We start from the raw sequence: 24,625 nt of genomic DNA, 5'->3' as shown, positions 1-24,625 counted from the left end.
TTTTCAAAGAAGGTTACATTCATGCTAACAAAAATTTTCCTAGAGATAAGATCATAACACTTATACCCCTTTTGTGTAGGTGAATATCCCATAAAAACATGCTTTAGTACATGAGGATCAAGCTTAGTTCTATGTTCTTTATTAATATGAACAAATGTTGTACATCCAAAAATTTTCAGAGGAATTGAGGAAAATATTTTTTTGTGAGGATAAACCTTAAAAAAATGATTAAGAGGAGTTTCAAAACCAAGAATTTTAGTTGGCATTCAAATCCATAAAATCCATAAAAAAAAGTCAAATTCTTGCCAAAGACCTTTCAAGATGTTGTAATATTTAGTCACACCTTGATCTTCTTGCTTTATTTCATCGATCTTTGATTTCAACTCAAAGATTTGTGCTGAATTCCCAAGATCAGAGTAAGTTTCCATAATTGCTTCCCAAAGCTCTTTTGTTGTTGGTAAAAACATGTAAGTTTGGCCTATTTTTGGCTCCATATAATTAACTAACTAGGCCATGATCATGGAGTTTTCCGAGTCCCATGTTTGAAAGCATGAATCATCCTCTTTTGGGGCCTTTGTTGTACTGGTTAGATATCTTAGTTTCATTTTCCCACGAATAAACAATTTAACAGATTGAGACCATCTAAGAAAATTCAATCCATTTAGTTTATGAGTGGTGATGTATAGTGAAGGATTATCACCGATGCCATGAGGTGAGACTTGAAATGGAGGCATTGATACATGCTGTGAATAATCTCCAAAATTCTCCTCCTTGTTGATTCTTGACATCAAATCCTCTTGCCAGTAGCCTAATAGTTCCATAAAAAAAAAATGAAAAAAAATTGGTACTTGAAACTCTTACCAACAACCTAATAGTGTGAGATTTGCGAAAATAAAGAAGAAGAAGAAGAAGAAGAAGAAAAAGGAAAACTAAGGTTTCATTAACGAAAGACTTAAGAAAGAGATTACATAAAAAGCTTTATATAAGCTAACAAGAAGAATAAAAGACTATTCTACCCTTATTGATAATATGAAATAACTAAGCTAAAATACTATCTAACATATAGTTCTAGGAAAAAAAATTCTGGTTGTTAAAACCAAAAATAAATGTATCACTTCTAATAGGAAATTGATTCTGATACCATGAAAGTTTAGAGAAAAAAACTGTTTCTGTATATCTTCTAAGTATAGGATTACAATATAGGACTACTCTTGAGTACATGCAAAAGGAAAAGAATAAAAAGATACAATTGTGCAAATAATCATTACCTTGAAAACAGAAAAAAATAAAAACTAAATTAGAAACATTGACTCAACTAATTCTATTCCCTAATTTACTCTACTAAATCAAATCACGTCATCCCATTTACAGTACTAGTTCAAATCTCCCACATATTTTCCACAAAGCTTTTAGGAAAATTGGTACTTCAATATGGTATTAGAGCCTCGTTTAGTGGGAGGTCATGTGTTTGAGTCTCACTTTCTATTTATTTTCCCATTTTTTTGTGCAAGCCCAAAAGAGGCGAAGTGGCTTCGTGCAAACCTTCCTTTGATGAAGATAGAGAAGGATTTTTGGGCCGAGTGGGGTCCGATCTTCGTGGCTTAGCAGTCACAGTTTTGCCTTTTACGCCAGAAATCAGAGGTAAAGGACTCAACTTTATGGGGAATTGTGGATTGTTGGTAGCGGAAAACGTGAAGGTAAACTCGTCTTCACCTACTCAATCACCCTTGTCTTCTCTACCCCCTTCTTGTGGTTTGACATTTTCATTTCTGAGTCCTTTTGTTCCTGATCTTCCCAGTTCAGCCTTTCTGTCTCAGTTTCCTATGGAAAATCGAGTAACCTCTGAATTTTTTTCCAAAAAAGATGATGTTGGTAATGTAGGTCAAATATCTGTTGGCATTCCTAACCTTGTTGTGGAGGAGATCCAGTCTGCTTATCCAAACTAGCTGATCGAGAGTTTTAACCCAAATATGTCTAAACCCATTTTGCCTAATAAGGTCTCCAACCTGGTTACAGTTAGCCAGGGTGATACTGCGGGCTCCCCATCGGGTGAGTTCCAAATAGAAGGCCTGCCCCCCAGGAAAATGGCTAAAGTGCGAGAGGTTTTAAGTTCTCTGGATATTAAGGTATATTCCAGGGGGAAGAACAGATGCTCCATAGGTAGGTGAGACCTGTTGGAATTGGATTGGAGGATTAGGGTCTGTGAGGTTTTTCCATGAAAATAATTAGTTGGAATACCACGGGTTTGGGTTCAAGGAAACAGCCAAGGCTGGTTAAAGATTTTCTGAGGTTAGAGAATCTGGATGTTGTAATGATTCAGGAAACAAAAAAGGCGGAGTGTGATAGAAGGTTTGTGGGTAGTGTTTGGACAGTCAGAAATAAAGAATGGGAAACTCTTTCGACGTGCGGGGCTTCAGGTGGGATTTTGATTATTTGGGACTCTAAAAAACTGCGCAGTGAGGAGGTGGTAATAGGATCCTTTTTGGTCTCAATCATGTTTGCATTGGATGGATGCGGACCGTTATGGCTGTCTGTAGTTTATGGCCCAAATAGCCCATTACTTAGGAAAGATTTTTGGGTGGAGCTTTTAGACATTTTTGGACTTTCTTTCCCGTTTTGGTGTGTGGGCGGCGATTTTAATGTCATAAGGAGAAGTTTAGAAAAATTGGGAGGTTCTAGTTTAACCCCAAGCATGAAGGACTTTGATGATTTTATATGAGAATGTGAATTGCTAGATCCACCTTTACGGAGCGCACCATTCACTTGGTCAAACATGCAAGAGTCTCTCGTGTGTAAGAGAGTGGATCGATTTCTTTACTCAAATGAGTGGGAACAATTATTTCCTCAAAGCCTTTAAGAAGTTCTTCCTAGATGGACATCGGATCATTGGCCGATAGTTTTGGAAACCAATTTGTTCAAGTGGGGCCCAACACCTTTTAGGTTTGAGTTGCAACATCCTAGTTTTAAGGAGTGATTTAGAAGTTGGTGTGGGAAGGTCATAAGTTCATGAGGAAATTACAATTTGTTAAGGCTAAATTGAAAGAGTGAAATAAGGCTTTTTTTGGAGAGCTAAATGAAAGGAAAAAAAGTATCCTGTTCGAATTAGCTAACTTTGATACCATTGAGCAAGAAGGGGGTCTTACCTCTAAACTTTTAGTTTAGAGAGCTTTAAGAAAAGGGGAGCTAGAGGAATTGATTTTGAGGGAAGAAATTCATTGGAGACAAAAAACTATGGTTAAATGGGTTAAGGAAGGGGACTACAACTCAAAGTTTTTTCATAAAGTGGCTAATGGCAGGCGAAATAGGAAATATATCAAGGTGTTGGAGAATGAAAGAGGCCTAGTGTTGAATAATTCAGAGAGCATCAAAGAGGAGATTTTAATGTACTTTGAAAAGCTATACTCGAGCCCTTTTGGAGAGTCTTGGGGAGTTGAAGGCTTAGATTGGTCTCCTATATCTGGAGAGAGTGCGCCTAGGTTGGACTCCCTTTTTACTGAAGAAGAGATTTCTAAGGCCATTTTTTAGTTGGATAGGGATAAGGCACCGGGGCCTGATGGCTTTACCATTGCGGTGTTTCAAGATCGTTGGGATGTTATCAAGGAGGATTTAGTGAGAGTGTTTGCAGAGTTTCACAGAAGCGGGATTATCAATCAAAGCACTAATGCCTCTTTTATAGTTCTGTTACACAAAAAAAACATGTCAAAGAAAATCTCAGACTTTAAACCTATTAGCTTGATCACTAGTCTTTACAAGATAATAGCCAAAGTGCTATAAGGGCATCTAAGAGGGGTACTATATGAAACTATCCATTCTACTCAAGATGCTTTTGTTCAAGGGAGACAAATATTGGATGCAGTTCTCATAGCCAATTGATAATGGATGAGAAAAGACGATCAGAGGAGGAAGGAATTGTCTTCAAAATTGACTTTGAAAAGGCTTACGATCATGTGAGTTGGGATTTTTTGGATCATGTATTAGAGAAGAAGGGGTTTAGTCCTAGATGGAGGAAATGGATAAAAGGTTGTTTGTCCACGGTATCTTTTGCAGTCTTAGTGAATGGAAACACTAAAGGGTGGGTCAAGGAATCTAGAGGTTTAAGACAAGGAGACCCTTTATCCCCTTTTTTGTTCACTTTAGTCGCAGATGTACTGAGCAGGATGTTATTGAGAGCAGAGGAAAGAAATTTGTTGGAGGGTTTCAGGGTGGGTAGGAACAGAACAAGGATGTCCCATTTGCAATTTGCAGATGATACCATTTTCTTTTCTAGCACTCGTAAGGAGGATCTGCAGACCCTCAAGAGTTTATTGCTAGTGTTTGGGCATATTTCTGGGCTGAAGGTTAACCTTGATAAAAGTAATATTTATGGCATTATTCTTGAACATAATCATCTTTCTAAGTTGGCCAAACTGCTTGATTGCTAGGCCTCTGGTTGGTCTATACTCTACCTGGGTCTTCCTCTGGGAGGGAATCCCAAGGCTTGTGGCTTTTGGGATCCAGTGATTGAGAGGATCTCGAGAAGATTAGATAGGTGGCAAAAGGCTTATTTATCTTTTGGAGGTAGGATAACTCTCATCCAATCTTGCCTCACCCACATGCCTTGCTACTTTCTCTCCTTGTTTAAGATACCCATCTCAGTGGCAGCAAAAATTGAGATATTGAAAAGAGATTTTTTATGGTCAGGGGTTAGGGAATTTCGCTCTCTTAGGGAAATGGTTGTGGAGGTACCCTAGGGAGGGTTCAGCTATTTGGCATCAGGTTATTTTAAGTATTTATGGATCACATTCCAATGGTTGGGATGCCAACACTATAGTCAGATGGTCACATTGTTGTACTTGGAAGGCTATTGCACAAGTCTCCCAGGAGTTTTCCAAGTTTACTCGGTTTGTGGTAGGAGATGGGGAAAGAATTCGGTTCTGGGAAGACTTGTGGTGGGAGGACTAACCTTTGGGAGTCTAATATCCAAGATTATTTAGAGTAGTCACGGATAAAAATATTCCTATTTCTTCAATTCTCGGTTCTACTCGTCCCTTCTCTTAGAACTTTAATTTTCACCGTAACCTTTCCGATCCTGAGATAGAAGATTTAGAAGGTCTCATGCGGTCACTTGATCTTATGCATTTATCACCATCGGTTTCAGATACGAGATCCTGGTCTTTATCTTCTTCAGGACTTTTTACAGTCAAATCTTTCTTTCTTACCTTATCCCAATTTTTTGGTTTTCCTCCAGTTTTTCCTACTAAGTTTGTTTGGAATTCTCAAGTCCCTTTTAAAGTCAAGTCCTTTGCCTGGTTAGTGGCACACAAGAAGGTAAATACTAATGACTTGCTACAGTTGAGAAGACCCTACAAAGCTCTTAGTCCTGATATTTGTAAGTTGTGCATGAAGCATGGAGAATCAGTAGATCATCTTTTTCTATATTGCTCTTTGACGATGGGGTTGTGGCACAAATTATTTTAGTTACCTAAGACGGATTGGGTTCCCCCGAGGAGCATCTCCGACATGTTGTCCACCAATTTTAACGGTTTTGGTTTTTCTAAGAGAGGGATTGTTTTGTGGCAAGCTGCGATCATTGCTTTAATTTGGGTTGTGTGGCGGGAAAGAAATGCAAGAATTTTTGAGGATAAAGTAAGGAATTCAAAGTATCTTTGGGATTCTATTCATTTCCTTACTTCTCTTTGGGCTTTTTGTTCCAAGGTTTTGAAGGGGACTCCCCTTAACGTGTTACAATTGATTGGTTAGCGGTGTGTAATTCCAATGGGTTGGTCTAACCTAGAGAGTTTGCTTGTTTTACTTTGTATTTTGTTGTATTTGTTTCCTTGTAGTTAAGTTTTTCTTTGGTGAGAGGATTCCTCATCCTTCTCTTGTACTTCTTTTTTTATTTTTTTGATAGGACTGTACTTCTTTTTTTATCAATATATCGCTTTGTCATTTCTTATGAAAAAAAAAAAAATTTAACAAATGGTGCCTATCAAATGTAGGCATTTTGGAGGAAGATGCAATATTTGATGGATGTTGTGTACTTAGATTAAAGAAACAAAGAACATGTACTAGGAGATTTTAGCATTTTATATTAACAAATTTATTTAGGGGTTTGAAAATAGTTGAGAAAGGATTGTTCCTTGTAGATAGACATGCGAACATTTTTTGAGAAGCTAAGAAATTTGAAATAATTCCAATAAAAAGATGCTTTAGAAATTACTATATGGCCTTTTTTTCCATACAAGGAATATTGGGTTCATGAGTATTTGTAACTCTAAGCCCTAGAGTTTGTGTTTGAAACCATCAAATTCTTGATTCTCTTTTGATTGGTGATAAAATTTTTCATGAGAAGTGTTGGAAAATCTAAGTTTTCTGAATCTTAGAATATCTGTGTGCAATTGTAAATTTAAAATAGATTAGTTTTCTATTCAAAACAGAATAATCCCTGATTTATGGGGATTGATAGGGATTTATATAGATTGATAAAATAGTTGAAGTTTCCTAAGTTATCCCATTTAACCTGCACATAAAGGTTGTACCAATTATTCTCTTTGAATATAAGAATTATCATATTTTCTCACAAGGCATCAGAGCCATACTTTCTCTGGAAAATTTATCAAATTATACTGCAGCCGTCATTGCTGATATACCTCATATTATTCTATAGCCTTCATTGCTGAAATTCCTATACAGCCTTCATACCGAACCTTCTTTGCCTTATATCATTCAAATATGTATGATACATCTAAAATCAATCTCCCTACTCCAATCACTGAAACTAGGTAGAATCAAGAATCAATTAATGAGAGAACTCCAAAATCTTCAAGCCACGTATCAATTGAATGGTAGGAACTACCTGCAATGGTCACAACTATTGAAGTCTTTTCTGAAAGGAATGGGGAAGCTGAGTCATCTGATTGGGACTGGACAAAACCTAGATGATCCAAAGTTTAGTGTATGGGATAAGGAAGATTCGATGATCATGTCTGGGCTTTGAATTTCCATGAAGCCTAAAATTAGTGGAAGTTGCATGTTTCTTATGACTATGAAGGAGATTTTGGAGGCAGTTCAACAAACCTACTTCACGGTGCAAGATGTAGCCCATATTTATGAAAATTAAGACTAAAATATTAGCCACTAAACAAGGTACATTCTTAGTTATTAAGTATTACAACATTATGGAAGGATTATGCCTTGAATTGGACTATTATCAAAATTTTAAAATAGAGTGTAGCAAGGATGCTACAATGTTACAAAAGTTCGTAGAAAGGGAAATGATTTTTGAATTTCTTATAGGACTCAATGTGGAGTTTGATCAAGTTTGAGTGTCAGTTCTGGGAAAGGAGTCTTCGCCTATTCTAAATGAAATGTTCTCCATAATTTGAGCAGAGAAAGGTTGAAGAATTGTTGTGCTTGCTCTTGGTCCACAGATGGCTCCACTATGGTTTCCACAAAGTTGAATGATAGGGATTCAAAATTAATAGTGAGGGACAGAGTAGTAATAGAGAAGGTGGGAAGAATGAATTTTCCAAACCATCCAACCATGATGGAGTGTGGTGTACATACCATAATGAAAGAGACTAGTTGGAAACTTCATGGGAATATTGGTTGGAATGGTGGCTTTAAGAGTTTCTAGCAACAAAGTCAAGCACACATGACAAATGTGGAAGATCACTCTCACAAGAACTCTCATAAGAAACCAAGTCTCAATGGTACAAAAATTGGGGGCCTAACAAAGGCGAGATCGAAAGTCTAAGAAATCTCCTTATCACTCTTGAGAAACCAACAAGACCATGCTCATTAGCCTAGATAGGTAAATTTCTTTGTTAGGACATTTTTTGTACTGACAATTTTATTCCTTTTCATTTTGGCATAGGAACCTTTTTAGATGTGACTTACTCTCCATTGGAGAATTGAGGTTGCTGATCATTCAAATGGACTGCCACAAGTAAGTTTGAAAAGGTGTGCTTGAGACAAGTTAGGGTATGAAAGCTTATGGATTGGATTGAGCTTTTAAAATTGGTGTAAAAATGATTTTATTATTATTTTTGGTAAAATAGGACCGCTTAAACATTGGTTTAAGCACTCAAGCATTGGAATCACTCAAGTGCTAGAGCCACTCAAGCGCTTGTGCTTGAGTGCTGATGCTTGAGTGGTGGTAAATTCCGCTCTAGTGGTCGTACCATTTTTGGTATATTTTGGCAATGCTTCTTTTTGGAAATTCATGATTATTTTTAATTAAAAAAAATCCGATTATGATCCTTTAGGTTTTAGAACATATATATACATTTTCTAAATCCATTTTATGGTGTAATGCTTTTGAAGGAAAAAAAAAACCCTAGCTTGCTCCATCATTCCTAAAACTCTCAGTGTTCATTGATTCAACATTCAGGTTGTTGCAAGGACTTGCATCCTTTTAAAGGCTGAGGTGAATCCACAAGAGCATTGGAGATGTTACAGCCTGGACGTGGGTCTTGATATAGGTATTGGAGAATAAGTCTTTAGGATAAGCAATTAGGTAATTCTATGTATCTTAATCTTATATAGTAAGTTCTAGACCCTATGGTTTTTGATCTCCATAGTTGGTGTGGAGGTTTTCCACATAAAATCTTGTGTCTCGTGTGATTGTCTTTATTGACCTATTCTTTCATCCTACAAGACTAATTTGGGTCAATATAGTTTAATTCTTTCTATCAGGTTTATTTTGGGCTAAGTTTATTCAATCCTTTTAGTATGATCTTTAAAATTCATCCATTCACCCCGCTCTGGGTGTTACCCTACTAGACTTAGTTTTTTCATTCTTGTATGTTATGCTCTTAGTAGCTTACAGCATGTCATGTTCTAGTTCTTAGGCCATCGAATTAGGGACGACTTATCATATAACCCACTCCTCACATCAATTTGTTACATAGAATCTATGTAGATTAAAGTTGTTGGTGGTTCTCTAGCAACTATTGCTAGTCAAGGGGTAGTCACTCTAACTCCTCTTTCATTAAAGAATGTGTTCCATGTTCCTAAACTATTCGTCAATCTTTTGTCTATTCATCAAATTACCAAAGACTTGAATTGTAGTGTAACTTTCTGCCCTACGTATTGTATATGTTAGGATTAGGATAAGAGGAGGATAATTGGATGTGCTAAGGAGAAGGAAGGGCTCTATTTTCTTGAAACAATGAGTAGCAGTTGTGACCAGTTTTTGTGTTCTATCTATCACAAAATTCCGCACCAAACAAAAATGAAATCTAGCTTCATCACTTTTGTCTTGGAGATCCACCTTTTAGTTTACTTAAGAATATGTTTCCTCTGCTGTTTAAAAGTGTTGGTATTGATAGTTTACCCGATGCTGTTTCTAAAACTCATAAACATCATCGGGTTTCATTTCCTTTGAATAATACAAGATCATCTACTTTGTTTGCATTAGTTCATTTAGATATTTGGGGTCCACATAAGGTTCCTAATATTTTTGGTGCTAAATGGTTTGTTTCATTCATTGATGATTGCACTAGAGTAAATTGGATCTCTCTCTTAAAACAAAGATTGGAAGTGAACAACATTTTTCCTATCTTCTATAGAATGATGAGGAACCAATTTAGGGTTTGCATTAGAAGCATTAGATTTGACAATCATCTTGTGTGGATACCCCACAACAAAATGGGATATTAGAATGTAAAAACAAGTATTTTTGGAATTTCATTTAGAAGAAAATCAATGGAGTCTCATTATTGAGAATTGCAATAATTAAAAGAAAAACTAATATTATTTATTTGCTCTCCTTTGGTTTACATCAATTAACCTTATTGGTAGGCTTTTCTAAAAAATCCAATTTCTACTAGAATTCTAATAACCTATTATGACTCTAATCTAATTCTCCTAAACCTATTATGACTCTAATAATTAGCTACTCGTAATTTAACTCCAATAAATACTAATCCTAATTTAATACCAACTAATACTAATCTATTTAAAATTAATTTATTTCTTTTCTTCTCTTTCTTGAGTAGATTTTGGAGATCCATCCTCCTAGTCACATGGTAGTTCTTGGAAAATGATTTCCCAATGTTCTCTCTCTTTCTCTCTCTCTCTCTCTTTCTTCCTTTTTTTCTGGCCTTGTGTGGGAGGTTCATTCTCTAATGTTCTGTCTTTTTCATTTTGTGGTGGGATTCCTTATCCTCCTTTGTCGGTTTTGGCTTCTGTTTTTCCCCTTTGTTCTTCTTTATAAATGATATTTGCTTGTTTATTATGAAAAAAATATTTTAACCTTTTGCAGGTGGTTAATGATTGTATTGGTTTTGTGGGGCCGGTACTTCTCAATAATCTGATTCGGTTTCTTCAACAAGGTTTTTCAATAACTGATAGTCCAATTTCCCTAATTTTGATTCTACAAATCCTTAAAAAGAACCTGTTATTTAACTGTGTTCTACTTTATCTTCATTTATGTTTTGGAACTTTGTATGTGGGGTAAAACTTTGTTCCATTTAGGTCAGTTGTTCAGTAAGAATTACTGGCAAGGATTATGAAACTAAAGATCTAGATCTGATGTGTGTGTAGTGATTATAAAATGTGAGAACAGCACTGAGATCCAGAAACTTTAAGGTTATCTTGGGAGGGACTGTGAAATTAAAGATTTAATCAGTTGTTCTTTAAAAGAGGCTTTTCATTGAACAAAAGCAATATGCACTAAATCTTCTTGAACAGATCATATTAAAGGTTGGAGGTAAGCTAGTTGATATTGCCATCAAGCTGGACATTAGTTGAATTATTAGATGGTCAACTAATTGCAGCTGCAGGTTGTTTACCCACCTTGTGCAATGGCTAATCTTCATGTTAATCAATTTGCATCTCTCGTTTGGTTGTTGTCATTAGTTAAATCTTTGAACTCACCAACATTTTCTACTTTAAAGCAAGTAGTCAGGATTTTGAGATGTAATGAACCCTTTCTGTGCAAAGGAATATCCTATTTTAGAACACTAATCTATTGAGTCAAATTTTGAGTTTGTAAATCAACCTAAATAACCCTGGATCCACTTGCATTTCAGAGCTTAAAACAGATTATAAGAGTGTCAAGCTAATAATTTACTGTAAAAATTTAGAAGTTCAAGTGTGACCTCAAATCCTTCTATTTCTTTTTTTTTTTGTCATAAGATTAAATCAACCTTAAAATAATATCCAACTCCTTGTAGCTGGTCAAAAGTTCATCAATCTGCTGGAAAAGATGTCAGTTATTTAAAGTCACTTAGTCATGCATAAACATGAACACATGTCAGTTATTTAAGTCACTTTGGAAGATTCCTTTAATCATGCATAAATGTAGAAAACTGTTCTTTTTCACAGTTAGTATAGGAGCACTCCATAACATATTGCTTGATTTAGTGAATTCATTACCTATGTAATTCATGCAGTTGGGTGTTAACTAAGCTCCACTGGCATCTTCTTGTACATTTCTTATTGAAATTAAGCCTGTGTCAAGTGTAACAATAGACATCTTCTAGAAGTTGCTCGATCACTTCTCTTTGCTAGGAATGTCCAAAAGATTCATTAGGGTGATGTTTTAGTAGCAGCTTAATAAATCGGATGTCTACCTGAATACTTGCTTACAAGGCACCCTTGAATCACTTAATGGGTTCTTTCCTATAGAATATTTTCCAAGCTCCATACCGCCAAAAGTCTTTGGGTTAGTTGCATTTGTTCACATTCCAGCTAGGAGTCATTCAAAACTGGAACCGAGAGCCCTAAAGTGTTTACTTGTAGGCTAGTCACCTCATAAAAAGGGCTATATTTGCTACCATCCTCCGACCAAGAAAAAGTATGTCTCCCTAAATGTTACCTTTTTGAAGACACGGGGTTATTTTGCTGGCCCTGATCTTCAAGGGGAGACCAGAAGTAGTAAAGACCAGTCACAAAATATTTTTCCACTTCCAAAGTGGGAAGATATCGTAAATGTTGACACGTAGGGTGGAGCTTCAGGTCAGGGGGAGAGTGTAGAGAAGATAGAAACCCCTCTTGTACTTCCTACCATTGAAAATGAATCCAAAGAAGTTCCTTCGAACGTCTCACATTAGTTTCAAAGTCAAGAACCAACAGCTTCTACACCTGCAGACCCCCTTCGTCAAGTTCACTCTAGGAAGAACAAGCAGGCGATAAATGAGGGAACAAACTCTCTCTCCAAAGCATAGTCAATCTTCTGAACTCGAGGTAAGTCCTGAAACTTGCAATGTTCAAGAAAAACCTAGCTGTTTTGTTGAGACTAATTGTGATCTTTCCATAACTGTTTAAAAAGCGGTGCGAAGTTGTACAAAGTATCCTATTGCTCATTCTCTCTTATCGGAAAATCGACTCAGAGTACAAAACTATAAATATTATGAGTTTTTATCTTATCTATTAGTTAGTACTTTATCCGTTAGGCATTCAAAATAAATAAGGTCAGCTTGCAGTTAGGATTAGGACTCTTTTATTTTGTTGTTTTGGAATATTCTTTAGAGGTATTTATATCCCTAGTTTTTAGGAGAAGTCCTTACTGATCAGATAGAGCAAGAGCCTATTTATTTCCCTTGTTTTTTCACAAGTTAAAGAATAATAAAAAAGTCTTTGCATTAAAGACTTTATGGTATCAGAGCAGAAAATCTTATGAATCCTGGCAATGGTAAAGACGATCATGACCGGTAGCAGAGGCAGAACAGATGCACGAAGAGACAGCCAGATTCGGGCGAAAATGCAGACAACAGCAACGTTCCAGGTCAACGATAACGCCTCCCTGTAGATTACCGCACAAATTAAATGGGAAAAATTATCTTCAATGGTCCCAGTCCGTCAAATTGGTAATTTGTGGCAGAGGAAAGTTGGGCTTCCTCATCGGAGAAACGAGTGCACCAAACAAAACAGATCTGACTTATTTGTCATGGGTAGCAGATAACTCAATTGTAATGGTGTGACTGATAAATTCGATGGAGTCGAAGATTGGTCAGATTTTCATGTTTCTCTCATTCGCGAAGGCAATCTGGGACTCGACAAGAAAAAAATACTCGGATATGGACAATGTAGCACAGTTTTTTGATTTAAAAACAAGAATAAAAGAGATGAAGCAGGGAACAGTGAGTGTTAATCAATATAACACTAAATTACAAAATATTTGGCAGGAGTTAGATTTATTTTATGGATCTGATTTGGGATGTGAAGATTGTTGCCTGAAAATGAAGCGAATGATCGAGAAGGAGCGTGTTTTTGAGTTCCTTGCAGGCTTTAATAGGGAGCTTGATGAAGTCCGTGAACGGATACTGAGCAGATTGCCATTCACATCAATTGACGATGCCTTTGCTGAGGTAAGAAGAGAGGAGGATAAAAAACGAGTCATGCTTGGAGATAAAAACAACAATCAAGGGCTGGTTGATGGCTCTGCCCTTGTCTCACGCGGTGTACCAGTGAACAGAAGCAATGGAGAGCAACGGAAACGCCTGTGGTGCGACCATTGCAACCGTATTGGGCATACTTGTAACACTTGCTGGAAAATTCACGGAAAGCTAGCAAACTGGACACCAAGGAGACAATCGGAAGGTAGAGGATTCCAAGCCCAAACCTCAACTAGTGACCCGAATATTAACTTCAACAAATCAGAAGGATCCGAAAGTGCTGCCATTCGTCTTAACAAGGAACAAATTGAGCAGTTGTACAAACTTCTCAATCAATCCTCATTAACCGGAACGAATGGGGATTCTAATATAGGATCATGTTCAGTAGCTCAGAAAGGTACCTTTCTTACTGCTCTTAATGCTGCACATACAAAAGGAATGGTGTGGATTGTGGATTTTGGATCATCAGATCATATGACAGGAACCACTAAAGTGTTTTCATCCTGTATACCATGAATGATGGTCAGAGAATTAAGATAGATGGTACACTATCCCCAGTGGAAAGAAAGGGGATTGTTTCTTTTTCAGATTCATTAGAACTGAATTCTGTGCTTTATGTACCAAATTTATCATGCAATTTGTTGTCAGTAAGAAAGTTAACCAACGACTTGAATTGCACTGCTAAGTTCTTCGCTTCTTGTTGTGAGTTTCAGAATCTATCTTCAGGGAGGACGATCGGGAAAGCTCGGGAATGTGACAGACTCTATTATTATGAGGATTCAGCCATGGAGAATGGACAAGCTAATGCTGCAAGTAGTGAGTTAGGTTCTTTTTCTAGTAATGATGAAATAATGTTATGGCACTTTAGGTTAGGCCACCCTAATTTCTTGTACTTAAAATCTTTGTTTCCAGCCCTATTTGGTAATAAAAATGTTTTTGATTTTCAATGTGAAATATGCCAAATTGCAAAAAGCCATAAAAATACCTACCCACCATGACCGGATAAAGCCTCACTACCTTTTTCCTTGATACATAGCAACATATGGGGTCCCTCACGAGTTCCAAACTTAACCAATACTAAGTGGTTCATATCTTTTGTAGATGATTACACACGAATTTTTTGGATCTACCAGTTAAAAGAAAAATCAGAAACAACCCAAACTTTTAAAGAGATTCATTCTATGATCCAAAGTCAATTTCAAACTGACATTCAAATCCTCAGAACTGATAATGGAACAGAGTATTTTAATTCCATCCTTGGACCTTACCTAAAAGACCATGGAATCATACACCAGAGCTCATGTCTTGGCACCCCTCAACAAAACGACATTGTCGAAAGAAAAAACCACCACCTCTTAGAAGTAGCTCAATCTCTCATGTTTACTACCCACATGCCAAAACGTTTTTAGGGTGAAACTGTCTTAACTGCAGCCTTCTTAATCAACTGAATGCCCTCTAGGATATTTAAAATGAAAACACCCTTAGGCACACTGCTTCAATCCTACCCTAACTCTCGGCTTCATCAGAACTTACCCTTAAAAATCTTTGGTTGTACGTCATTTGTTCACTACACAGCCCCTGGTAGGTTTAAGCTTGAGCCTTGTGCCATTAAATGTGTTTTCCTGGGTTACTCATCCACTAAACATGGGTACAAGTGTTTTGATCCTATTTTGGGTAAGTTTTTTATCACCATGGATGTCAAATTTTTTGAAAAAAAAACCATACTTTCCCATCACCACTCTTTAGGGGGAGAATATGAGTAAAGATTGCTTCTGGGAAACATCATCAGCTCAATTGCCAAATAGCCCTCCAGCTGAGCAACTGCCACCATTACTACCTGAATCACCCATCATAACTGAATCTAGAGTGCCATTAATACTTGAAAATTCTGTTACAGGGGAAGATACTAATTCACTACTTGCAGAACCACCAAAACAACAGCTCCGTGTCTATTCTCGATGGCAGCCTTCTTAACAAATAGAGCTCAACACATCACGAGTTGACCAAAAGTCTGAACTGGAGATTGAACCAAAATCTGACAGCAACAGTCCACTTGATGTTCAAGGTGAAACTTGTGAGGAAACAAGTGACAACCTAAACAAGCCAATAGCGCTTCGAAAGGGAGTAAGATCGTGTACCCAACACCCAATCTCAAACTTTGTTCAAATAAAAACAAAATTTGGTTGTATCATCTTCGTCTTGGTCATCCATTGTTCAATGTTCTTAAAATTATATTTCTAGATTTTTTTTAAAGAGATTAATATGAGGATATTTCATTGTAATCTTTGTGAGCTTGCAAAACACACACACTTCTTTTCCAATAAGTAATAAAAGAATGTCATCTCCTTTCACTCTTATCCATATTGATGTTTGGGGACCTTCTATGGTTCCAAAATGTTTCTAGAACTCTTTGGTTTGTTTTGTTTAGTTTATTGATGATTGTACTCGTGTGTCATGGGTTTTTTTGTTAAAACAAAAATCTGATGTTAGCTCTACCTTCTAAACATTTTTTCGCATGATTAAAAATCAATTTGGGGTAGAACTTACTAGGGCTCGATTAGATAATGCTAGGGACTAGTTTAATCAAACCTTGTCATCTTTTTTTCAAGAAAAAGGAATAATTCACGATTGTTCATGTGTTAATGTACCACAACAAAATGGGGTGGTAGAAAAGAAGAATGGTCATCTTTTAGTAATTACTCGTGCCCTTTTCTTTCAAAACAATGTTCCAAAAAATTATTGGGGATAAGCTGTTTTAACTGCTACTCATCTTATAAATAGTTTATCTTCTCAAGTCCTTGATCACAAAACTCCTATGCAACTTTTTTCAAAATTCTTTCTTGATTTCAAAACCACAAACCACCTCACTCCTAGAATATTTGGTTCTCTCATTCATTCATATTCATTCACATCATAGGAGTAAATTTGATCTAAGAGCTCAAAAGTGTAGCTTTGTTGGGTATTCATCCACACAAAAGAGATATAAAAGTTATCGTCCTCCTACAAAAAAATTCCATGTATCTACTAATGTTACATTTGTTGAACATGAAAGTTATTTTGTCAAACCTTATCTTTAGGGGGAGACATCTTTCATGGAAGATAAGGATAAAAATTTGCTTTTACTTGATCTTTCACTCCTTATCTTCATGATCATCTTTGCCTTCACCAACATTGTCACCAAATGAGCCACCATCTTATAATCAAACAGCTCCGGTCACTCCAAGTTCTATGGGAAAGGACAAACATATTCAGAGTGCTACTCACCCATTATAGGTCTATTCAAGAAGGAGAGAATCCACTATTCAACCTATGCAGATCCTAGAATCTAAACCAAACCTTGGTGCTGATGATGGATGGTATTAAGGTAATTTTTGACTCGAAAGCTTATGAAAGTGATGTCTATGATCCCAAGCTTGGAGATGATCATGGTCTTCCTATTGCTATTAGGAAGGGTGTGAGAAAGTGTACCCAACATCCTTTATACCCATTATCTCACTTTGTGTCTTATGAGAAGTTATCTGGTAGTCATAAAAGCTTTCTTACTCATCTAAATACTATAACCATCCCAAAAACAATTTTTGAAGCATTGGGTCATAAAGAGTGGAAAGAAGCCATTAGAGTTGAGATGGAGGCTCTTGAAAAAATAAAACATGGGAATTGGTTGAGCTACCTAAGGAAAAAAAAACCGGTGGGATGTAGATGGGTCTTCACCGTGAAGTATAAGGCAGATGGGTCAATTGAACTATTTATGGCTAGGTTGGTGGCTAAAGGGTATACTCAAACCTATGGAATAAATTATCTTAAAACCTTTGCACCAGTTGCCAAGATGAACACTGTGAGGATTTTGTTGTCTCTAGCTGCCAAGCATGGGTGGAGTATGCAACAATATGATGTTAAGAGCGCCTTCTTCCATGGAAATATGATGCAATATCCTTTATACTCATTATCTCACTTTGTGTCTTATGAGAAGTTTTCTGATAGTTATAAAAGCTTTCTTACTCATCTAAGCACTATAACCATCGCAAAAACAATTTCTGAAGCATTGGTTCATAAAGAGTGGAAAGAAGCCATGAGAGTTGAGATGGAGGCTCTTGAAAAAAAAAACATGGGAATTGGTTGAGCTACCTAAGGAAAAAAGCCTAGTGGGATGTAAATGGGTCTTTACCGTGAAGTATAAGACAGATGGGTCAATTGAACGATTTAAGGCTAGGTTGGTGGCTAAAGGGTATACTCAAACCTAGGAAATAGATTATCTTAAAACCTTTGCACCGGTTACTAAGATGAACATTGTGAGGGTTTTGTTGTCTCTAGTTGCCAACCGTGGGTGGAGTATGCTACAATATGATGTTAAGAGCACTTTCTTACATGGCAATCTTGATGAAGAAATCTACATGGAAGTTCCTCTAGGTTTTGAGTCAGAAAGTAACAAGGTGTGTAAATTGAAAAAAAGGCTTTATGGGATAAAACAATCTCCTAGAGTTTGGTTTGGTAGATTTTCCAAAGTTATGAAAGCTATGGGATATAAGCAAAGTCAAGGTGATCACACATTGTTTGTTAAACATTTGGCTTCAAGGGGAATTATAGCCTTGTTAGTTTATGTAGATTATTTAATGGTAACAGGAGATGACTTGGAAGGTAGAGAAGCTTTGAGAAAATGTGTAGTTCAAGAGTTTGAAATAAAGGAACTTGACAAGTTGAAATACTTTCTTGGCATTGAAGTTGCTCACTTTCAGCATGGGATTTTTATATCTCAACAAAAGTACGAGCTGAATTTGCTAAGTGAGACATGGAAACTTGGGTGTAAACCAGTGGAAACTCCTATTGAGCAAAATCACAAGCTTTGCGAAGCTGCTGAAGATACAATGGTGGATAGAGAGTCCTATCAAAGGCTAGTTGGTTGAGTGATTTATCTCCCACATACAAGATTGAACATGGCCTATGCAGTAGGAGTGGTGAGTCCGTTTATGCATAATCCCAAGAAGGTCCATCTCCAAGTAGCACATCGGATTTTACAGTATCTCAAGGAAGTTTGGGGAGAGGAAAATTATTCAAGAAAGGAGAAAAGTTGACTCTAGAAGCCTAAACCGATGCTGACTATGAATCTATTGATGATAGAAGATCAACATTAGACTATTGTACTTTTCTTGGTGGAAACCTTGTAACTTGGAGAACCAAAAAACAAAACATAGTTGCAAAGTCAAGTGCAGATGCTGAATTTAGGGCAATGGCATTAGGAATTTGTGAATTTCTATGGCTAAAAATTATTTAAGAAGATCTAAAGGTTGCATGGGAAGGACCTATGAAACTTTATTGTGATAAAAAATCAACAATCAACATTGCACACAATCCTGTATAACATGATTGGACTAAACACATCGAAGTTGACAGACATTTCATAAAAGAGAAATTGGATAGTGGATTGATCTGTACGCTATTTGTATCTACTAGCAATCAAGTTGCTGACGTGCTAACTAAAGGATTAAACGACTCAATCTTTCAGACTATTGTTGGCAAGCTGGGAATGGATGATATCCACTCACCAGCTTGAGGGGGAGTGTCAAAGTTGACTAGACCAGGTTGGAATCTTGTGAATAAGATGGTTGAGATTAATTAGGAAAGTTGTAAATATTTGATTTAATTAGTTAGCCTTATCCCTGATTTATAGGAATTGTTTTCTATCTTTTCTAACAATCAATATCCCAATTTTGTAAGGATTTAGTTGACTGTTGTTAGCCTATATATTTTCCCTTGTACGTTTGTAAATTAATCAATAAAATTCCCATCTTTTCACAGCGATCATATTCTCTTTATAAAAAGCAAGCCATAAGGAAAACTAACAACCTTAATCGTGTATGTGGACGACATTATCTTGACAGGGAATGATGTTGAGGAGATGAAAATGATCAAGTTAAAACTTGCCAAAGAATTCAAGATCAAAGACTCAAGCAGTTTGAGGTGTTTCCTTGGCATTGAGGTGGCAAGATCAAAGAAAGGTATCTATGTGTCACAATGAAAATACATACTCAACTTGTTAAATGAGGTTGGAATGTTGGGATGCAAACTTGAAACTACATCCATCAATCCTAATTGTAATTTGGGCACTAACCCCTTGGGAACACCTGTAGACAAGGGACGATATCAACGATTGGTTAGAAAACTTATTTATTTGTCTTATACTTGACCTGAAATAGCTTATGTCATTGGCCTAGTTAGTCAATTCATGCACGCTCCAATGAAGTGTCATATGGAAACAATGACTTACATTCTCAGGTACTTGAAACATACTCCAGGCAAAGGTCTTCTATTTGAGAAACACGAACACTGTAGTGTTGAAACCTATATCGATGTTGATTGGGGTGGTTTATTCACAGACGGACGTTCTACATCATGCTATTGTACTCTAGTTGCTTGAAATTTGGTTACATGGAGGAGTAAAAAATTGCAAGTGGTCTCTTGCTCTAGTGCAGAAGCAGAATTTAAAGCTTTGGCTCTTAGGATTTGTGAGTTAATGTGGCTCAACACTCTTTTGAAAGAACTACATGTAAAAGTGGATGAACTTATGAGATTGTATCGTGACAACAAGGCAACAATAAGTATTGCACATAATCCAGTACAACATATTGGACAAAGCATATTGAGATTGATCGACACTTCATCAAGGAGAAGATCGATGAAGGGGTGATTTGCACACCGTTCGTAGCCTCCAAGTCACAACTGGCAGATGTGTTCACTAAGGCCTTAGCTTCTAACATCTATTCTCCCTTAATTGACAAACTGGGAATGTTAGACATCTTTGAACCAACTTCAGGATCTTTAGGAGTTGCAGCTTTGAATTAGTTTAGAAGTCAAACTTTGTATTTTAGGAGATTTTAAATTTAGTTTCTTGATTTCTAGGGATTCTAAAGGGTTCCTATTTTTCTGCCCTTCTTTACCAAATGTACACTTACATATATACACTTTTTCTAAGCAATAAAATATGCTTTCTTTGCAATTTTTTCCAGATCCACACCATGCCTTACCAAACACTAATTTGCCTTTCCGGGGCCTAGTTGATCAAGCAACAACCTCGAGTCTTTAATGGAGAGTAAGACACAATCTAGAAAGGTCTTAATGCTAGAATGAATGGAAAAAAATTCAGTCTTAAACTGCATAACCTAATGTACCAACAAATATTACTTAGACTTAATTTAATGTCTATATAAATTTAAGACAAAAATACAAACACCACCTTAGAATAGGCGCAAACGGAAATGTAAAACATTTTTTTCAACAATATTAACATCAAAGACTTAGAATAGGCACAAAAAGAAATTTGAAACACTTTTTCAACATTATTAATGTTCAGTATGCATCTGTTATCAGTTCTGCAAAGATTTTTCTATGTACTGTAGAAGTGCTGCATTTTGGGTTTTTACACAAGCAACAAAACAATTTCAGATTCCTGATGTGCTTATCCCTGAATAAGGAGCTAACTTGTCATTAAATTGATCATGAGGAGTTTTGAGGTATTAAAATTCAGGATTATATTTTTCCTCTCTTGGTATACGTTTTGCCATCTGACGTTCTGTTTTATCTTTCTTATCATTCAACACAGTCTAGCTTTAACAGCTTCTTTCATATGTTTATCACACATGATTGAGATCTTTCTATTCCTTTAGTGGAAAGATTTTGGTTGGTGAATGGTTGCATTGGTATATCATCTATTTATTTTATCTTTATGTACTTCAGGCAAATGGTATGGTGGGTTCTTGAGAATTATGAAATTTCTTCTGATAAAAAAAGTTCTGAAATTTGTTTCACTTGTTGATTTGATGTATCCATATCTACAGCACAGGCATTGCCATATCAGTGTTTTGCAAATGTTGCTTTACGTAATCGCTCCATTGTGAAATATTGATTCAGAACTTATATAATGTGATATTTTTTGTTAATATTATTTTTTAACAGGTTCTGGGAATTTGGACGGCTATATTCTTGCAGTAGCAATGGGCCTTATATCTATATTCAAGTAAAAATTATTATTGGATTATAATACTGTTGCTGGGTTTTTTTTCCCTTTATATTGTTGTTGTACTGGATTTGCATTTATAACCACATCTTCCCTTTAATTTACTTTGTTAGTTATTTTGTAGATGTTTCTGGTGAGAAATAGATTACCTTGCTTCTCCTACAGAATATTTCAAAATTCACATTTTTATTGAAATTTTGGATTAAATAAACATTTTAATCCAATCAATTTGAAATGGTACTTGCTACATTTAAAAGGAAATTTGTTTGTTTTGTTAGTCCTAGACCACTTCTTATAGCAAAAAAAGGCTCAATTGATGTATTTTGCAGCCCATATGCATCTATCACCTTCCTACCCACATGTGAGGGTTTCGTCTTTTGACCACATCAGGCTTGTTTTCAGTTAATTCCTTCTTCTTAGCTTTCTCACATTTGTACTCCTCCATTCCTTTCGATCCAACTTTGTTCATTTGGAAATCTAAAGCCCCCTCCAAAGTAAAGAATTCCGCATGGCTTGTGGCTAGCAGTGTTTTGAAAGGCGCTCTTGAGGCGCGCTCTAGGGCGAGACGTCTAGAAAACGCCTTAAGGCGTTGGCACAACGACGTTGAACACAAAAGGCGAATGCCTTTTCGCCTGAAGCGCTTCAGAGACGTGCCCTGCGTACGCCTTTGACGCCTTGCTCACTAAAGCGTGAGCCTTTGGTTTGCTGAGGTGGCTAATAAAAAAAAATTAGAAACAACTTACCGTTGAAGACTTTATAACCCCGCAAACACATTGAAGGCTGAAGAGGGAACAAAGGGAACAAGTTGGGGGAGAAACCTAACCCTAACCCTAGCTCTTCGTGGTTCATACCTTCGGCGACCTGAAGATCAGCTTCTTCTTCGGCAACCTGAAGATCGGCTTCTTCTTCGGCAACTCCTCTTTCTCACTCCGACGACTTCATCTCGATTCTCAATAGGTAGGTCTTTTCTCTCTGTCGCTCACCCTCTCTTAGTCTCACACAGTCCCAACCTTCTCATCTCCTCTTCTTTCTCTCTGTTTTTCACTCTTTTCAGTGTGCAGCTTCTCATAGCTTCAATGACACTATTTTTCTTCTCTGGTTCTTGACCTTTATTTTTTTTTTTTTTCCTCACAACCATCTCAAATAAATCCCTGCAGCAGCCTTTCTTGACCTTGCAACAACCTTTGTTGACCCTGCAGCAGCCTTTATTGCCCCCTGAAACAGCCTTAATTGCACCCAGCAGCAGCCTCTATTGCTTCCAACAACATTTATTGCACCTGGCAACAACATTTATGCATGCATAGTGCAATAAAGCTAAATGGTGCTGCACCATTTTTAAAACAATGCACAACACTAAAGTTTTAAAGAGGCACCTGACACTGTTTTTTCACTCTTTCTTGCTTTATTTTTAATTTTTAATTGAATGAGTTCCTTCGATTCGAAAGCTTCACGAAAAGATTTTGTGTGGAAATATGTTATTGAAGTCTCTGAGGAAAAGTATATACGATGTAAGTTTTGTAATCAAAGATGCGTGGGAGGGGTGAATTAACTAAAACATCACCTAGCCGGAACTCATCATGGTATGAAACCATGTACTAAAGTCAATGAAGATGTTAGATTGGAATGCCAAGAGGCATTGTGCAATTATAAGGAACAAAAATAAAAAAGAAATGAATTGCTCCAAGAAATTGGTGTGGGTCCAAATGAGAGTGTTTTCTCTAAAGCAATGGGGACATTGCGGAGTGGGAGTGACACTAGATTCATACCAAAAAGAGAAATAGACTCGAACATAAGAGTTTAAATGCTCTAGTGTATGTGAGGTACAACACTAGATTGAGAGAGCGAAGTCTACAAAGGAAACAAAATGTTGATCTGATTTTGGTAGATGAGATTGATTCGGATGATGAGTGGATTGCGGAGAAAGAAGATCCCCTCCTCCCGCTTGATCTTTGTTGGCTTGAAGATAATGAACTATTTATTGTTGATGCCATTAGGATTGTGTCATCCCAAAACCAAGAGACTCAAGCGTCATCAGACAACATGGTTTCTTCACATTCCAACAAAAGAAAACATGATGAATTTGCAAGTAAGTACTCAAAATTTTAAGTTATAAATTTTGTTAAATTTATTAATGAACTTATAATATTTACACCTCATTTATACTTTATGTTAGGTAAAAGTGGAGGTAAAGTCAAGGGGAAGGAGTTGAATTTGACATCAATTCATGAAGATGAGGAGTTAGATGAGTTGGGAGGGTTTGATAGTGGGAACTTTCCAACTATTGATACATTGGACGAGGATAATGATGACATTGGACGAGGATTCTAGTAATATGTGTTGAACTCTATTTGATATTTTGTGACTTGGTTATGGTTGTTTGGAACTATTAGTATGGTTGCCTTTATTTTTTATTGTGAAAGTATGGAACTAGTCAGGTTTTTTTTATAATTCTAATGGATTGTTTTCATGTCTTTAATTTATGCTATTTTATTTTTAGTTTTTATATATTGTAAAATATTTATTAATTATAAAATGAGGGTCCCAAAAGGCTTACGCCTCAACGCTTTGAGGCTTACGCCTTGCCTCATGGGCACAAAAACGCCTCACCTTACGTCTTCGCCTTTAAAAACTTTGGTGGCTAGTAAGAGGGTTAATACCAATGATATGCATCAGAACGAAGACCTTTCAAGGCTCTTAATCTAGAGTGGTGCAGTATGTGCAAGGAGATTAGAGAATTAATTGATCATATTTTTCTTCATTGTCCAATAGTTGAACTTATGGCATAGACTATTTAGCCTTTCGGGGATAGATTGGGTACCACCATGTTTGATGGTGAAGATGATGACTATTTCCTTCTAAGGCTTTGAAAATCATGCAAAAGGAGAGGTTCTGTGAGGAATTGCCAGCCTTTGTATGATTTAGTCAATTTGGTTAGAAAGGAATGTGGGAATATTTAAAGATACTAGGAGGACAGTGGATGCAATTTAGGACTTATTTTACTCTTCTTCCTCTCTTTTTGCCTATACTAGCAAGGCCTTCAAAGGCCCCTTAGAGTTTTATATTTTTAGATTGGAGGCTTATATGCAAGTTAAGAAGGTTGGTTAGAAAGGCCTTACTAGCATGGGTAGCACCAATTGAAGGAGTAGTTAAATTGAACTTTGATGGATGTGCCTTAGGCACTTAAGGGTAACTTGGGATTGGTGCTGTGATTAAAGGTCATCAAGGTTTAGTAATCAAAGCATACTTTAAACCTACAAATAATGGTTTTGCTGTTGAAGTAGAGGTTGTAGTGCTT

At 36.6% G+C, this 24,625-nt stretch overlaps 1 protein-coding gene across 3 annotated transcripts in view; it reads left to right on the top strand.

Moving 5' to 3' along the window:
- Positions 1–24,625, top strand: part of LOC117922196 (ABC transporter C family member 13) — a 159,928-nt gene that overhangs the window by 29,184 nt on the left and 106,119 nt on the right. Inside the window, exons 9-11 of one of the 3 annotated variants that reach the window (XM_034840241.1) lie at positions 10,247–10,316; positions 19,199–19,315; positions 21,270–21,330. In XM_034840241.1, coding sequence (XP_034696132.1) covers positions 10,247–10,316; positions 19,199–19,315; positions 21,270–21,330 — 248 coding nt within the window. Of the gene's footprint in view, positions 1–10,246; positions 10,317–12,511; positions 13,720–19,198; positions 19,316–21,269; positions 21,331–24,625 lie in introns of those variants that run through there. The other 2 variants (XM_034840242.1, XM_034840243.1) reach the window with 2 other exon arrangements.

This window comes from Vitis riparia, chromosome 9, assembly GCF_004353265.1.
Source record: "Vitis riparia cultivar Riparia Gloire de Montpellier isolate 1030 chromosome 9, EGFV_Vit.rip_1.0, whole genome shotgun sequence".
NCBI lineage: Eukaryota > Viridiplantae > Streptophyta > Magnoliopsida > Vitales > Vitaceae > Vitis > Vitis riparia.
Note: the sequence above shows the minus strand (reverse complement) of the source record. Positions and strands in the feature narration are given on the sequence as shown.